This window comes from Notolepis coatsorum (genome assembly GCF_963971535.1).
Source record: "Notolepis coatsorum genome assembly, chromosome: 19".
Taxonomy (NCBI): domain Eukaryota; kingdom Metazoa; phylum Chordata; class Actinopteri; order Aulopiformes; family Paralepididae; genus Notolepis; species Notolepis coatsorum.
In genome coordinates, this window is record NC_140183.1 from 23,541,212 (window position 1) to 23,553,545 (window position 12,334).

The 12,334-nt window shown below is 43.9% G+C and overlaps 1 protein-coding gene across 2 annotated transcripts in view; it reads left to right on the plus strand.

Annotated features, from left to right (window-relative positions):
- The first annotated feature begins 577 nt into the window (after positions 1-577).
- ibtk (inhibitor of Bruton agammaglobulinemia tyrosine kinase) overlaps positions 578-12,334 on the plus strand; it is a 107,754-nt gene continuing 95,997 nt past the window's right edge. The window contains exons 1-3 of one of the 2 annotated variants that reach the window (XM_084335796.1): positions 578-731; positions 2,069-3,111; positions 4,598-4,694. In XM_084335796.1, the coding sequence (XP_084191922.1) occupies positions 2,788-3,111; positions 4,598-4,694 (421 nt within the window). In that variant the 5' untranslated portion in view covers positions 578-731; positions 2,069-2,787. Of the gene's footprint in view, positions 732-1,860; positions 1,917-2,068; positions 3,112-4,597; positions 4,695-12,334 lie in introns of those variants that run through there. The other variant, XM_084335797.1, reaches the window with a different exon arrangement.

The following is a 12,334-nucleotide window of genomic DNA, read 5'->3' on the forward strand; positions in this document are numbered from 1 at the left end:
ATTGATTGAAAACTTTATTAACAGATTGCAGAATGGGTACAGTACAGTACAGCTCAATACATACAATTGTTAAGGGGATGCAGACCAGAGAAAGACTTTCGTCTTGTTTACATCAGGGTCCCCCATTTTCAATTCATCGTATGACATACAGATAGACAGTACTGCTACATCTATACATTTATGACATTTACTGTACTGTACCCATTCTGCAATCTGTTAATTCAAGTTTTCAATCAATCAATCCAATCAGGAACATATGAATGAATGAACCATCTGATAAAAAAATAAATAAAAAATAAATAAAACAATGATAATAACGAAACATTTAAATAAAAACATTGCAGTGGAGACAGTTATGTTATGTACGACAAATTTGACACTTGATCCTTCGCGAGAGCAAACAAACAAACAAACAAACAAACAAACAAACAAACAAACAAACCCTTTAATGGCATTGATGCAAATGAGCGCAACTGAGTAACATCCAATACTAACATCCAATAGAAGATCAGGATGTATTTTCACTCAACCAGTCAGAAGTCTCCGTACTGCCCCGTCCCGCCCCCCTCTTCTGAAGTCCTAGCGTGTGACTGCAGTCTCTGCACAGTTGTCAAAATTGACAGGTGTAAAAAAACAACATTTAGTTTGTCTTATTTACAGTTATTATGACACATCGTTCATGCACCGTTGATGCTTGCCTCGCGACGTCTTTCTTTTTCATCTAACGGAAGGTGAGACATTGATTTGCAATCGTTTTGTCAACACCGGTTAAGGTTAGCGAGCTAATGTTTTAGCTAGCGGTGATGTGTCCGTTAAAACGCCTTTTCACTTCTTCCTCTTCTTCCAGGACAGTAAACGCTTAGATACAGTATTCGTGCAACTCGGTCAGGTTGATAACGTTAGTGATATTATTGAGTAATGGTCGTGACTATAGGGCTACTTGATATGTTAACTTTAGCTAGTTGCTGCAAGGTCCTGCTACTAGCAATTTGTCATGATGAGGAATATTGAAATGATTGATACCATATTTTTTTGAGAAAATATACTTCTTTGTCTGGCTGTAAATGAGTCATTATCCTAGTCTGGGGAGGGGACGTTTGAGTAGGTAACTGTGTCAGTAATACAGTAGCAGAAACGCCGTTGGGTAACGACCCCCTAACATACATACATAATCACAATATCCCGCAGCTTCGCCTTTAGCAGCACTACCCCATAAATAAAGGTGATTATTATGGAAGTCAAATGATGAGAGAAAAAAAGGCTTTTGTATATGAACTGTTATCACTCACCACCAGTACCTGTTTTCATCATTTCAATGGTATGGCATAATACACCATCAATGACCTCTAATCAAATTAATTTGTATAAAACAGTGTATCCTTTTGGGATATGTGTAGGATTATGATCAATGAGCATGCCAAATCAGCTTTATTTTTTTGGGCTGGAGTGAAACATTCACTGAAAGCTTGCAATCTGAATGAATGAATAAATGAATGAATGAATTAATCTAATCTAATGACCTGTTTGACTGGCTTCCTGAATTTCCCCAAGGGGATAAATAAATGAATAACAATGTAAACTCCAGACTCTGTTACACGCCATCATATAGTCTACTCTCAACAAGCAAGTTAGCAGGCGAACCAGTATGTCAAGATCAGGTGATCTGTGCAGATTAATCCCTCCTCCTGAGTTTGCATGAAAGCCAAATGAGTGTCACTGTGCACCGTGCAACTCAGACCTTTGTACTTTCAGTGGTGTACCAAATTAAGTGTATCTTGGAACACGCCAACATTATGGAAAATGTTCACCAGCTTCCATTCATCTATGCTAAGCTAGGCTAGCTTGCAGCTGGATAACTTTCTACTGAACGCACAGAGAGGAAATAGGTGTCTTATCTTGTCTGACTGGAGAAGACGGTAAGCACATTTCCCATAATATTGGCGTGTTCCTTTTTAAAACCATTTATTTTAGTTTTCTAATTGTCTATCATTTCCTTCCTCAGGTTCCCCATACAATTATGGCGTTTTGAAAAGGGTGCTTTCTAATTGTCTATCATTTCCTTCCTCAGGTTCCCCATACAATTATGGCGTTTTGAAAAGGGTGCTGAGTGTTTTGGGGGGAAAGGGGGCCTTTCCCCTCAAGTTGGACGGATCGCAAGGTGTAAATGTTGTCGAGGGTTGTTTGAAATTGTTGCCTTTTTGTAAAATATTAAAGTAGGAAAGAAGAGACTATTTTTGAAAACAAGAGTATATTTGTACAATTTTGTATAAAAAAAAAAAGTATAGAACTTTAGTATTTATTGAATTCTTGATGCCATCTTATGCTGCAAGCACCTTAGATTGTGTTGTATTGCTGGTGAACATGGTGGACTGAGAGGCAAGTCTCAGGGAGGCTCTGGGGTCGCTAGGGTGCAGTGGAACTTCAACACAAGCACAATTCTAGCGCCCGAAACCACCATCTCCACCTCCTTTATTATTTGTTTACCTTATGTCTTCGAGAGCAGCTCTTTCACAAAAACCCTTTATCATTTGGAAGTTGGAAGTTTGACCGGAGGGCGAGTCTCTTTGGCAGGTCTTTATTGCATGGTGTTGATTTTGAAGTTAGCTCATTTGTGGAGGGTTCTCAGGGGTGATAGGGTAGGGTTCTTGTTGTCGCAGAGGGTGGTGGGTTCTCAGGAGTGATAGGGTAGGGTTCTTGTTCTTGCAGAGGGTGGTGGGTTCTCAGGGGTGATAGGGTAGGGTTCTTGTTATAGCAAAAGTTCACCGCGAATTCCAGACAAAAGTCAGCATGAGCCTGGCAACACCGGACTGCACGCCAAAATGCCGTTCCCCGCGCCACGCCGACGAGGTGGTGGCGGCGCTGACGCGTGGCTCAGAGGGGCGGCTGCGGGCGTTCCTGATGGCGCACTGCCACAACGCGGCCACTCTGAGGGACGCCTACGGTCGCACGGCCCTGCACCTGGCGGCCTCGCTGGGCAAGAGGGCCCTGCTGGAGTGGCTTCTGGAGAGCAAGAGTGCTGACCTGATGGTGAAGGATAAGGAGTCCGGCTGGACCGCTCTGCACCGCAGCGCTTTCTATGGACATATCCACTGTCTCATGGCCCTGGTCAAGGTGGGTACCTCTGGTACATCTATATGAGATGGTAGTTAGTAGTACCTTTTCCACGGTGCATCAGACTGCTGCCTCTCAGGAAGTGGACAGTGCAGCGAGATGGGGAAAAGATCACCAGAATACGTGGACAATCGAGTACCTCAGACAAAGAACCATATATGTCTGTTTTTAGAGGAACAATGTGTTCAAACTTTATTATATAAAGATGGTAAGTCAGAGTGTTGTCTTCACTCATAGTAAAGAAAGTAGAAGTTGAGTACTTTAGTATATAAAATTGGAAAGTTATAATAAATAACCTACCCTGGGTAAATAAAGAACCTATCCTAATCAATTTAATTACATGCAATGTTTTAGTCAGGCATGGTCTTAATCAGGGAAGCTGGCAAAGCAAACCAGCATCAATCAGAGCTATTGGAACAAATTTTACTATCAAATTGCCAGTCGAATGTAAATTTGGAAAGAAGAAAAACATTATTGATGAACTGGAAATGCTTCACTGGTTCTTATCCCTTTTTCATGATTTTGGGAAAAAACGTGCCTGCAAGACAATATATTTGTGTTACAAAGCACAGACCAATGCCTAATGATAGTTTCCTATTGGTAATGATACCCATAATAGCAAATACAACACAGAATTAACTTGTTATTATAAAGCATTTAGCCTGCTTTGATGTGGTAATAATATGTAAATGTTATCGGTTATATTATCATTTAATTTGAATTTGCCTTATTTCAGCCTATTCAAAGTTGAATGGTATTTATGGACAGTGTGTAACATCAACCTATATCCAGACTTTTAATTTAAATGTATCCTTTACCAGGGTTTAATCATGTTCAGAGTTCCACCTCTTATTCCAGTGGGCCCTGGTTTCACATACAGTAACATACAGAACAACATAAAACCATCATAAATAAAACCATGATAGTAAAATCACACAAGTACCTGTCTGACATCCCCATGGCATCTGTATATGAAAACATATTTAGAATTTAAAGCGATAGTTCTGTGTTTGTTTTTAATCCTTGTTGTATTTCTTACTTTTTATCTTTATTTTCATTTCATTTTTGCACATAAACATACAAACATGCTTTTCAATGTTGTTGATGGTCGAGTCCTTTCTCACAACAGTCCACGATGTTCCTCATTCTAGCTTCGGCTAGTTGGCCACAAAGTCAATGGGGTCAAGCTCTTGCCTGTACAAGCCGACTGAAGCTCAGTGAAATCGACTTTGCGTTGCACCGTGGGGTAAGTTTCAGTGAGCTTCAGTCGGCTTGTACATAGAGGAGCTTGACCCCATTGATTTAGCATTAGTTTGTGGCTAAGATAGTGAGGTAGTCTGAGGAACAGCATGGATCGACAACATCAGCACACAAGTACTATGTGGGGAACAGGGTTCCACAAATCAGAAGTATATCTTTAATCTCAGTTAGAGCACTGGTTCTAAAGAGAATGACGTTTGATTGCTGGTGTGTCTTTGTGTTTCAGCACGGTGGCCTCCTCCTCACACAGGACAAGGAGGGTTTGTCGGTGTTGGATCTGACTATGAAGGACAGACCAGCACACATTGTCTTTAAAAATACTGGTAAGAAAAAACACCTGCAAAAAGAAGATGGGCATATCCTTCCTAGATACACGTAGTGGCCCACATGTATGTGTTTCTTCATAGAGGTCAGAATGCAGGGTGGCCTGCAGTGCAGTGCCCCTGGACCAGTTTTGGGGTGTGCCGTGGCAGAGATGGTGGGATCCATGGATGTAATACCAGTACTACCCAGCTCACGGCTAGAATACTCCCTCCTCACAGTGCCAGGGATCAAACTCGCGACCTCTCGGTTGCTGGTTGACCTCTAGAGTCTAGACCGTCCTGTTATGGCAACTAGTGTATTCTGCAAACCTTCTTCTGTTGCCCACTTGCTTGATTTGTGATGAAACTGAAGATGGTTTTGACAAGTACTTAACAACATCAAGCAGGGGAAGAACACACACAGAAGTGAAGTTAATAATATGTTCACAGCAGTAAAAAGAGACATAAAATGAGCATAAAATAGACAGAATAAAAGCAACGCAGAGAATAAGAGAGTAAAAGCAATGCAGGTAATAACAATATATACAAATATTGACACACAGTTTAAAGAGTCTTCCCCGTTAGATGGTCATAAAACACTTTTGTTTATCTTTTGTCCATTTTGATTGATCATCCTGTCATTAATTTAGTTCCATTTGATATGAACCTGTTGTAAAAAACGCCGATCCTCCCTTTAGTGTACGCTGACCTTATTTAATGAGGTGCTGATTACCAGCAAACATATATACACAGACAAGTACTTCACAACTGCAAATGGGAGGAACGCACACCTTCTTCTTCTTTTTCTTTCGGCTTTTCCCTTCAGGGGTCGCCACAGCGGATCATCCGTTTCCATCTGTTTCTGTCATCTGCGTCGTCCTCCGTCACTCCCACTGCCCGCATGTCCTCCTTCACTGTGTCCATAAACCTCCTCTTGGGCCTTCCCCTCCTCCTCTTTCCTGGCAGCTCCATCTCCAGCATCCTCCTCCCGATGTACCCCACCTCCCTCCTCCGCACATGTCCAAACCATCTCAGTCTTGCTTCCAGGGGAGGAAATTAGGCCACTTTACTCGCCAAATGCGAGTATTTTTTATGTTTGGCGAGTGATTCATGAAGAGCACTCGCCAGTCTGGCAAGTACTAGTAAACAAAACAAAACAAAAAAAATCATTCTGCAATCTGCTGATTTGCACAATGGCAAATCACTCGCACAAGCCGAACTCTGACTCCCCCCTTATGATTCCTCCCATTTGCGCCTCATAATAATCCGACCATAACCAATGAACATCATCGTTGTACAGATGCGCTCTAAGCTCGTCCAATGAACACTAGTTTTCTAGAAGATGTCGCGCATCTAGGGGAAGTGGACAGACCACTGCGCGCGGACCTACAGACTCCTGTCACCGGCTTGACAACGTAGACAAACTTAGACAAAAACACATCGTGGATGAAAATAATTGCATGTAGAGTCGTCGCTTTCGGATATCAGTGCGGTCTGACTGACATGGGGGCGAACAACAGCACACGACGTTCTCCTTCGAGTCGGATGAGAATGACAAGTGGGCGTGAGGCTAACCCAGCATTAGCCGGCTAGCTACCTAGCATGTAACAAGCTACCATAACACACGTTCAACATAGTGGACTATACTGAGCGGCTTTGCTTAAATGCAGCCGAGTGACATTTTATTATTACCGGGTTTCCCCCATATCACCACTTGCCCATATGCCCTTCACAACGGTGATGTTGTCATACTTGTCATTCAGAATACACCTGCTGAACCCCTAGCGTTGACATGAGATTCGATTCCAATGTATTGTCATCATAATTAACAGCACAAGTACAGTACAACCAGAATACGTTTGGCATCCAACCAGAGTGCAAATGTAACAAGTCAAGTTCAAGTTGTTTTATTTAGCTATTACATTACAGTGAAATGCTTGGTTCTTTCACTGCCCAGCCCAACCCAGTCCAACCTAGACCAGCCCAACCCAGTCCAGCCCAGCATCTTTCACTGCCCATTTCAGCCCAACCCAGTCCAGAATAGTTCCCTCTTTCATGTTAATATGTGATATCCTAATATTTTGAAGAGTAGAGACAGTGTGATTAATACATGTTGTATGCTAATATTGTGGAGAGTAGAGACACTTATTAATGTTTTATGCTAATAAATATTTTAAAGAGTAGAGACACAGTGTGATTATTACTATGATTGAAAATCAATTTAGACGAAGACACACAAAGAAGTAATTATCACAATTAGCGATTTATTTTTGGCTGGTAAAAAAATCAGTTTGGCTGGTAAAAAAGAAATCATCTACTCGCCAGTTGGCTGGTAAGCCAAAAAGTTAGTTTCCTCCCCTGCTTGCTTCTCTCACTTTCTGCCCGAACTGCTCAACATGGGCCGTTCCTCTGATGTAGACATTTTTGATTTTACTCCCAGAGAGAACCTTAACATCTTCATCTCTGCCACCTCCAGCTCCGCCACCTGCTTGTTGGTCAGTGCCACTGTTTCTAGACCATACAGCATAGCTGGTCTCACTACCGTGCTGTAGACCTTTCCCTTTACTCTTGCTGGTACCCTTCTATCGCAGATCACCCCCATCATCCTTCTCCACCCGGCCTGCACTCTCGTCTTCACCTCCCTAACACAGTCCCCATTACTTTGGACTGTTGACCCCAAGTACTTAAACTCGTCCACTTTTGGTACCTCTACTCCCTGCATCATCACCACCCCTCCGTCTTCCTTCACCTTCACACTAGGGATGCCCCGATCGATCGGCCAGCGATCGATATCGGCCAGCGATCGGTATCGGCCGATATTCAGTATAAATATGAGATCGGTGATAATGCTTTATTTTCGCCGATCGTCAAAACCGATCGAAAAACATGATCCAATTCTTAGCGGAGATCTCACTGCTGACTTCTCTCTCAGACACACAGCCTGCAGCATACGGCCCCTCCTCCCCAGCCCCTCCCGCACTCGTGTAAACAAGAGAGGCTCCTATGCCTCGCAGTCTGCTATAGTCTGGTGCATGCGACGTGAGCTAACGTTGGCTACCTACCGAGCTAACGTTACTGTTTAAACTAAATGACCCAGTGACTACATGAGGCATTGTCTAACGTTATCTAGCTGGCTAGCTACTGATAGCTGCTGATATCAACAAATGCTCCAGCAATAGTCGAGTGCATGATAAGTTACCTCCGTTGACTCAGTAGCTCACGTTAGCTCTAAACTAAATAGTTCACTGAGGCGTTGTCTTAACGTTATCTAGCCGGCTAGCAGTAGCTACAGATAGCTCCTGATAGCAATGTCTTATAACATTGATTCGATGCGTATTCGAGCTGAGTGCAGGCTGAATGTGATTTATACCAATAGGGTCCAGCTGCAGCGCCGGAGAATCCTGGCCGTAGCTGGAGGCTACTCGAGTACACACAGACAGTGTAGCTGTTTGCAGATAGCGAGCATTTTGACTTGTTGCGTGGTGGCGATGTCTCGCAGATAATACAACTACAAGTACAAGTCTAATTATATAATATATATATTTTATTAAAAAAAATAAAAAAAATTATATAATTTTTTTTTTAATCAAACGATCAGTATCTGATCGGTATCGACCGATATGGCTCAAGACGATCAGTGATCGGTATCGGTGGCAAAAAACGTGATCGGGGCATCCCTAATTCACACACATACTTGGTCTTGCTTCTGCTCACTCTCATCCCCCTTCTCTCCAGTGCATGCCTCCACTTTTCCAGGTTCTCTTCCACCTGCTCCCTGCTCTCACTACAGATCACAATGTCATCTGCGAACATCATGGTCTCCTGCCTGACCTCGGGGACTCCTGCCTGACCTCGTCTGTCAGCCTGTCTATCACTACTGCAAATAAGGACTGAGGGCCGACCCTTGGTGCAATCCTACCCCGACCTTGAACCCTTCAGTCACTCCCACTGCACACCTCACCACAGTCACACTGCCCTCATACATGTCCTGTACTACCCTCACAAACTTTTCCGCTACTCCTGACTTTCTCATACAATACCACACCTCTCTTGGTACCCTGTCATACGCCTTCTCTAGGTCTACAAAGACGCAATGCAGCTCCTTCTGGCCTTCTCTATACTTCTCCATTAACATTCTAAGGGCGAACAATGCGTCTGTCGTGCTTTTCCCTGGCATGAACCCATACTGCTGCTCACTAATCTTCACCTCTCCTCTTGGCTAATCAGCTTTATTCCCCTGTAGTTGCTGCAACTCTGTGTCTCCCTTATTCTTAAAAATCGGCACTAGTACACTTTGCCTCCACTCCTCTGGCATTTTCTCATTTTCCAAGATGTTGTTGAACAATCTTGTTAGAAAAACCACTGCCATCTCGCCTAGGCATCTCCAGGCCTCCGCTGGTATGTCATCTGGGCCGACCGCCTTCCCACTCTTCATCCTCTTCAAAGCTGCCCTCACTTCCTCCTTACTGATCTGTTGCACTTCCTGGTTCACTGCCTCCACACTGTCCGTCCTCCTCTCTCATTTTCCTCATTCATCAGCTCTTCAAAGTACTCCTTCCACCTTCTCACCACACTGTCCTCGCTGGTCAGCACCTTGCCCTCCTTATCCTTTATCACAGGAACGCACACCGAAAGAGAGTTAATGAGGTAGGGGTGGGAATCACCAGAGGCCTCACGATACGATACTATCACTATACTTGAGTCACGATACGATAGTATTGCGATACTAAATATATTGCGGTATGCTGAGTATTGCGATATTAATATTGCGATTTATTACTTTTTTTATTTTTTATTATCTTTTCCCCCCCCTTCTTTTTCCGCTTTTCTCCCCTCCCAATGTTAGTCGTTATGCCAATTCCCAATCCCCTTCTTGGTCGTTGCACACTCTACCCCCTACCGTCGGTCCGGGAGGGCGGAGACTATCACATGCTTCCTCCGACACATGTACCCAGCCCACCGCTTCTTTTCTTCTTTTTTTTAAACAATTTATTTTTATTAACGTTTATAGACAAACAACACTTACACCATACCTACAATGACATCAACAACACAACAGTACATCCACATGGGCCCCTTGACTTCGGCCGCGCTCAGCCTCCCAGACCTCCATGAGAGGGGTCCCCCCCCCCCCTCCCGCCATCCACCGCCAGAAACAGGGCTCCTCCACATCCCAGGGCCGTCTCACGCATGGCTGAGTATTCAGCGACACGGGTACCTTGAATTTGATTGGGCCAGCCCCCCCCCACCGAGTCAAGCCCGCTATTTCCCATGCCACCGAGAGCTCCACCCCACGCCCACCGACCCCCCAACACACAGGACCCCGCCGGGCAGAGCCCAGCCGCTCCGGCCCCCCTGAGAGAAACCCCTCCCTCCCGCTCTCCTCCCCGAGAAACAGAACACCCCCATATCCTGGTCCACCATGCGTGGAGCCGAGCACCCAGAGCTCCCACCCGCCCCCGGCCCACGAGAACCCCAAGCCCAGTCCCGCAGAAGACCAAAGCACCACGCCTCAATGATCCCCCGACCCCCCGCGACCCCAAGCCCGGTGCCCCCCCGGCCCGGTGACCAGACCGTCCAGGCCCCGGCGTCCGAGGCATAGCCGTCAACATTGGCAGGAGAAAAAACGTGCAAATTTTAGCCCCGCCCCTTCTCCCGGCCCGCCCCCTCAGCCCGCCCTCTCCCACCCGGCCCCGCCCCCTCCCAATGGAGCTGTCTCGTCGCTGCCATCTGCTGGTCAAAACCTGTATTAAGGAAATTCACTATTATTTTACAGATTACTTTTGTTTTCCTACTTTAAGTGTAAATGCTATAAAAATACAGTAAATTACCTTTTATCAAAATATTAACCATTAAATAAAGGTTGTAATCTGTAAATGTATTTGATTTTACTGTAATTTGACAGTATTTGGAAACCATAGATGCCAGACATTTAGTTTTCTTGCAGCTTTTTTTCTTACAGTGTACAGTCAGTGAATCCTAAATCTCCACTAGGCAACCACTTATCAGTCCAACAAGGACTGGGTGAACTAGTTGCTACATTAAATTAATCAGATACCTGGTTGAAAGTGAAATGCTGTGAACATCCCTGCATTAAGTGTAAGACAAATTCAGTATAAATTCAGTTTATGTAGTAGTAGCATTAACATGTTCATATTTATTGAAATCTTACAATTCATACATAAATGTTATGATGAATTGAAAATGGGGGAAGAAGTCCTTCTCTGGTCTGCAACCCCTTAACAATTGTGTATCGTGCCATACTGTATTGTACCCATTCTGCAATCTGTTAAAGTTAGCAATCAATCAATGTATTACCATAGTGTCTTTATACCTTCATCACTGTAGGCTACATATTATTATACAACGGCATGCAAATTTCTCGATTCTGATTGGCCATTCACACGTCTTTATTGGCAACAATCCACGGTCCTGGGCTCAGGACCCGCCCACAACCCAATCACATAACCCTCCCCGGCTCACTCCGGGAGAAAACAGGATCGCGGACAACAAATGGTTATGTTGAAAGCACCATAACGACTAAATATGAAGCGATTCTGTCAAGGGGAATGTGTTAGTATTTTAAACAATGTTGGATGATGTAATTGATGGGTCTTGACTCAATCTAGAACAAAAGAAAAATCGCGGATTGATTGATAGATTAATTGATTGATTTAAATTTCTTCCTTCCTACTTTCTACTGACTGCAGCGTTCTCTACAAACACACACACACACATACACACACACACACACACACACACACACACACGTACACACACACACGCACACACACACTGTGACACACACACACACACACACACGCACACACACACACACACACTCCTGTCTGCAACAGCGGGGGAGTCAGACTGAGAGAGAAGCAGCGCTGTTTTAAGTGAGCATGGTCTATTGAATTGATTGATTGGTTGATTGCTAATTTTATTACTGTACCCCTGGTTTCCAACTGGTTAAGTTTAGGCTAAAAGAAATAAATAAAAAAATAGGGCGAAGAAAACGTTTTTTTCCTATAGGGCAAAGAAAACGTTTTAATAAATTTTCAATCAATCATTCCAATAATACACAGTTGGATGTGTTAGTTGGTTGGATGCACTTCAAGCTGCTTCCACATGAGGCAACTTCTCTCAATCATTCCAATAATACACAGTTGGATGTGTTAGTTTGGTTGGATGCACTTCAAGCTGCTTCCACATGGAGTTGTGGGAACTACTTTTTCTGGCGGATGGTTTTTTCAATAAATCTTCGATTAATGTGTGTTTATTGTATAGAAATAAGGTTGGATGAATCTGGCAGTTGTATAAAAGCTTTACACCACGTGCAGTCGTGATTTGTGACCAATAAACCATGCCTAGGGGGGTCTAACGACCCTCGGCTGCGCCTCGGGCCTAACAACCACCCCTAGGCATGGTTTATTGGTCACAAACCACTCCTGCGTGTGATGTAATGCTTAAATACTACAACTCAAGAATAATCAAGAGGTTTATTTGTCACATACATAGTGAAATGCAGGTGGCCAGACATTTAGTTTTCTTACAGCTTTTTTTCTTACGGTCAGTGAATCCTAAATCTCCACTAGGCAACCACTTAGGCCTAAAAAAAATAATGGTTTGTTTCCGGTTGCCGACCGACCCTGCCGATTTAG